At 30.6% G+C, this 6,000-nt stretch overlaps 1 protein-coding gene across 1 annotated transcript in view; it reads left to right on the top strand.

The window, feature by feature from the left end:
- The first annotated feature begins 556 nt into the window (after positions 1 to 556).
- The window catches only part of LOC129234350 (cytochrome P450 2J6-like), a 28,500-nt gene continuing 23,056 nt past the window's right edge, over positions 557 to 6,000 (top strand). Inside the window, exons 1-3 of the mRNA XM_054868343.1 lie at positions 557 to 596; positions 651 to 783; positions 4,618 to 4,745. Of these exons, the coding sequence (XP_054724318.1) occupies positions 557 to 596; positions 651 to 783; positions 4,618 to 4,745 (301 nt within the window). The remainder of the gene's footprint in view (positions 597 to 650; positions 784 to 4,617; positions 4,746 to 6,000) is intronic.

The following is a 6,000-nucleotide window of genomic DNA, read 5'->3' as shown; positions in this document are numbered from 1 at the left end:
CACAAGTATTTTGAAAGCTTTAAAAATTCATAATCACAAAATTTCAAGACCATCTGTAAGAAATTTTAAAATTGTATAGGGCTTTAAATTTATATGAAGCTTAGAGAAATTATTTTATACTTTTTAATTCATTTTAAAAACATGGTACTTTAAAACTTTTTTATTTCAATAATTATTTTACTTTTACGGGGAAAGTAGGCTAAAAGGGGGCGGGGAGAAAAGAAAAAAATAAGTATAAGTAATCGCTATATCGTTACGGTTAGAACGTAATGTGAGGTATTTAATCATATAATTAAACAGAAGGCAATAACTTTCATTACAGAGTTCAATGTATGTACTGCTACGAAAATTTCTTGCTGTTCTATGAACTTTAAAAAATGTGTCAACGACTTTTTGGACACCCTGCATAAAAAAACAAAATTGTATTCTTCCAGATAAAAGTTCCTTGTTTTATCGACGGCAGAGTTATCTTATACAACTGAGAGTGATACTGATTTTGAATCACGAGGAGTTATTGTGCTGCATGTTTCTAATATTAGAAAATTAGAGATGAAACATGGACCTTCTTGAATTTGTTCCATTGTTTGATGAACTGAGTAAAACTCAAAAAGCGATAATATTTTCTTTAGTAATTTACGTTTCACTTTCAGTATGGATGAGGAGAAAGAAAAACTTGCCTCCAGGACCCTATGCGCTTCCTATTTTTGGTTATTTGCCTTTTCTCGGTTCGGAAGCCTATAGGACGCTGTATAATCTATCCCAGAAGTATGGACCTATATTCAGGTATTACGGCACATATTTTTCTTTTTTAAATGTAAGACTTTTTTTATTCAGGTTTAAAGAAATTGCTCATCAAGTAAAGTCTAAGTCCAAGATATATTAAATGCATTACTACTGTTTGACCACGGATTGTATGGAATTGGCAAACATCCAGTTAAGGCGACTCCATTTGAATGAGGGGAAAAATAAAAATTTTAGGCGCGTATTTCGCTCATTTGAATGAGGCTCTGCTTAATTTAGAGGCTAACATACATCTGCAAAATCTGACATCCCTGAAAACTAATAGATGCTTCCATTTCCGCGTGTAAACCGGATGTTTGCCTTTCCATACAATCCGTGGTTAGACAGTATTTTCAATTTTTATTTACTTATTCATCAATTACAACGATATATCGGATACTGTTGTTTTTTATGCATATAGATTAAGAGTAATGTAATTTTTATCTTGCTTGTAAAACATTGAGGTCATTTTCTCTCCTGACAGTTAAAGAAAAATACTTATTATTCTTTTAAATACGTGCAAAAGCTTCATACATTTTGAACATTTCAAAAAAAACAAAACAAATTCATTGAAACTGATTATTACTTCGAATATTCTAAAGGAATGTTCCAATTTCATTGAAAATAGTTCAAAATATTATTTGTCTACTCTTTCTACTCTACATTTTAAAGCTAATTTTGAAAAATGTTTTTATACTGTAGAGTTATAACATTCAGAGTGATTTATTATTGCTTACATGTATTTCTTTTAAAAAATACTTTTAACAGACATTATCTTTGGCAATAAAATTAAGTTTCGAAAGTTGCATTTTATAAAAAGGTTTAACATGCAAAAACTGTTTGAAAATTTTAAAAATGCATCTTGAATTTCATGCAGTGAGATTTCTTATAGAGCTATTATTACTTCATTAATTTTTATCTCCAGTTTTCATATCGTAAATTTGTCTGTTCTATTGCATACCAAATTTGTTTTAACATCAGTTTATCAGGAACTCTTTCTTACATGATCGTACCCTCAAAAAACTTGTGACCCGCTGTTATGCTCAATGTTACAAATCAAAAACTATGTTATGTAACCATCCAAAAAAAGCCGATAAATCTTCATTCGGCATGAAGCTAAATTTGCAAATTTAGAGCGAAATAGTAAGAAACTGTTGCCTTAAAAAGGTTTAAACTTTGTATTAATAAAATAAGCATGTAGTAATGATAACAACAGTTGTTGACTTTAATGTATTTATTTCAATTTTATATGCGTTCTGTCCGTGAGAGTAACCTAAATATGAGATGCGCAAGATATTTTTTTTTCTTGCAAGAAAAGTTCTGTACTGATGCATTAACGCCACCGCAGCTATAGGTTTGGCCGTTTTCCAGGTTGTCAAAACAAGACAGCATAGAATACAAAGGATAGCTACGTGCGTGTGCGAAAAACAAATACGCGTGATTTCTTTTTATTGCCGCACTAACGCAATTTCTACTTCGGTGGCGTTAATAAGAACCAAAATGAAAATCATTTATTTAGTAAAAATGCCATAGTTTTTTAAAACTCAATTCCTAAAATTAGAATCTAAAGCAAAAACTTTTATAATGCAGTTTTTTTTTTCCTAATAGATGAATTTTACCTTTTCCGGAAAGTTGTTAGAATATAAATTTCTAGGTAAATTTTAGAAACATTTTTATACAAATATAGCATTTTTTTTCCTAGAAACTTAGAAACCCCCTTTGCAAATTTAGAGCGAAATAGTAAGAAATTGGTCTCTTAAAAAGGTTTAAACTTTGTATTAATAAAATAAACATGTAGTAATGATAACAACATAACAACATCATCTCGGCGATTTTTTCTTTCGCATACGTCAAAGAAAAAATCGCCAAGTTTTTAACGTAGCACAAACGCGGGTTACTTTGGCCTTTGGCCCTAGGGTTCTTCTTTGTCCCAAATTGAGAAAAAAGGTACAACGTTCTCTGTAAACCTTCAGGAATCAACTTTTAAACATACTCGTATTTTGACAACATCTGTTAGAGAGTAGTCCTAAGCACTCAATAATGTATAGGAAGCAGTTTAAAAGCTCTCCACAAGAAGCAACACTAATGGTACTGTGTTCTTAGTGCCAACATGTGTGTTTGTAACACCTAATCATTACATGTTGAAGCAGTTCAACGTCAGCTAAGAGTTTGTTAAGTATTTATGAATACTGTTCAATATCTTATGTAATAGTATTTTTGTAATGGAGTCGTTTCCAAAAGTTTAAAAGTTTTTTTTATGAAAGATTATGCTTAAAACCATAGGATCTGATTAGTTTTTAAAGAATTTGGCTAAGTTTAATATTTTTAAAAAATTACTTTAATCGGTGCACTTTCCTTGTTTAAGCTTCTCTCGATGACATCACAAATTATGAAATGCCATTCACTGTTGCCCTTCAGAAAAGCACAGTATTTAATTCGCATCTTTACTTACGTGTACTGGCAACGATAGGGTTGATTGCAAGGGTAGAGCGAATGTTTAATTCGCTTCTTGATTATCATAACGTGGAAACGCGGTAGAAAGATGCGCCGAAGTACATCATTTGTGACGTCATAAAGAGCACGCCTTGTTTTAAAAACATTTTAAAAAATTAATTAAAAAATAACTGTTAGGAAAATAAAAGTATTTTCTGGGCCCATGTTTTTTTTTTTTTTCTTCTTATTCTATCAATTTCTGTGACTAAAAGTAGTACTTTTGAATGAAGGAAACAACCCCATTCTCATTTCTATTAAGGTTTTTGCTTCAAAAATTCAAAATAACAACGTATATCTTAACGTACAAATTAGGATCTACTTTGGCCCAGCATAAAAACTTGAAAAATCCGTAAAAGAGATTTAGAAAGGAAAAGAAAAGCTAAAAGTAAAATTTTAAACAGGAAAAACATTAGAAAAGAACTGGAATTCTCAGTAAGGGATAAAGAGAGCAATTACAGACTGAAATCATCAGGGCTCAGTTATATGATTATGGAAGACGAAGAGGAAATGAAAGTTGCAGCAGGAGGTTTAGAAAAAGTTGACCCAGTTGAGCTCCCCCCCCCCCCCTGATTTCTTACAAATTTCGTAAAATTTGTTAGAAAGTTCACGGAATTTAATTGTGTAGAACTGAATGGGCTCAGGTTTCCAAGAATATCTGTTGATGTGAGAAAAGAAGGAGCTAACGTTAAGAGCGTGGAACTTATCAGCAAGTTTTAGAAGTGTCCGATAATCAAGGACCCTTTGTTTTACGAATGGTGTTCTATTAGTAAAATTATTCAACCTCCAAAATTAATGAAATGATGAATGTTTTCCGTCGGTAATTTCTGAGACAATAACTAGGTATGCTTACGTATTTTTTAAAAAATTTAATTTTCCTTAATTAAATATAGGTGATTCAGACTTCTTGTAGAACAATGTATTTTTCTTTCAAATCAATAGTTTTTACTATGGACATTGGACACACGTCTTACTTTGGCTTTAGTTACTTCTATACTGATTTTAAATACGGAAAACCACTAAGAGCCGTAACAACCCAAATGTAATGGTAACATTGGCCCAAATAAAAAACCATTATAAAGTGTAAAAATACTTTGAAACAAAGTGATCACTGCTCAAAAATTAAATTGAGGTCATTGTAGATGCGTAAAAAAGGTTTCCATAGCTTGGAAATATGAACAGTTACAATATTATTGAGAAAAGATGAGAAAAGTATCAAAATGTGGATCTAAGCTTACGGTAATTTATATTAAAACTTCAAATGGCACCATGTTCTCAAAAAATTTAACATTTTGTAAAACTTCATTTTATTACTTTACAAATAGTTTTGTAAACTTTATTTTTCAGCTTGTATTTGGGGAGAAAATTGGTAATAGTTTTGAATAACTATGATGTTGTCAAAGAAGCTTTGTCGAATGTAAATATAATGGATAGGCCTGAACACCCACCTAACCATCTCCTTCCAGACAGCATAAGTGAGTAATAAAAAAAAAAGTTTCTTCTGGTAAAAATTTCTTAGTTTAAAGTACAACTTTTCAACAAAATCTGAAAATCTTATGCGTTTTGAGATCAATCATTTACCCTTATATTGCAAATATTCAAAAAGTCTTAGTCGTTTTATACATGTCGCAAGAAAAAGGAAAAGTATTTTTCAATGCAAGTTAATGGAGTTAATGATAACATAAATGTATCGATATTTGATTGATAGTTGATCGCAAAAAAAAATGTATAAGTTTTTTAGTTTCTTGTAAAAGGAAAAGGAAGATTGGAGTAAAGTTTAATTCAGTTATTTTGTTTCCATTAATTGAAAAATACATTATTATTAAAAGCAAAGATGAAGTCACACATAGAAAGTCAGACTTAACATTGTTGAAAGTTGGAGATTGGTTGAATTCAGTAAATTGAACTCAATACTCAAATGATTTTGTTGTTAATATAAACGATTATTCGAGTTAATTTTTTTTAATTCATTCGAAAGTTTTTATTTATTTATTTATTTATTTGAGTGTGGCATGGGAAGAAAAATAAGTTTGAAGAGCTTTTTTTAAACTCAAACAATTGTTTTTCGGAGGGGAGGGGGCTGTGGGAGACTGGGTGAGGAGCTAGTCATTTTAAAAAATGTTCTCCAAAACAACAAAATAAACTGCTTTCATATCGTATAAAAATCGTTCTTCCTTAAATCATTTATTTTTTTATTTCTACCTTAGAGATTCGAACTTCAATGCCAGGATTACTTTAACTAATTTCAAAAAATTTTGTTTTATACGTTTGTCCGCTTACATGTTGAAAAAAATTACTTGAATTTAAAATGTCCTGATAATTTGATCATTTTAAGTTAAAAGAAATGAAGAATAAACGCTTAACACTTTGGGAAAATGAATTTAATATTTTTGTATTAACTAATAGTTTTCTTTTTACTTAAGAAGGACCTAGTTTGGTTTCAGAAATAAGTCTAAAATGGTAAAATAGCAGATTTGGAATAGTTTGTTCTCTAATGCAATGTAAAGAGGGATTTATCAAATGTTGTAATACATATTGGTATACGAAAACGTAGGCTTCTTTATAGTAGGGGGGCATACTACATTCCGTGGGAAATTTCGTGAGGAAATAGTGAGACCAACTTTAATGTACTCCTTATGGTCAATATAACTATGCCTCACCGGGTGTTTTTCTTGAATTCGTGTCAGACGGCCTGTATGACGTCATCAATCCAAGATGGCGGCTTTGATG

The sequence above is a fragment of the Uloborus diversus genome, chromosome 1, assembly GCF_026930045.1.
Source record: "Uloborus diversus isolate 005 chromosome 1, Udiv.v.3.1, whole genome shotgun sequence".
Lineage (NCBI taxonomy): Eukaryota > Metazoa > Arthropoda > Arachnida > Araneae > Uloboridae > Uloborus > Uloborus diversus.
Note: the sequence above shows the minus strand (reverse complement) of the source record. Positions and strands in the feature narration are given on the sequence as shown.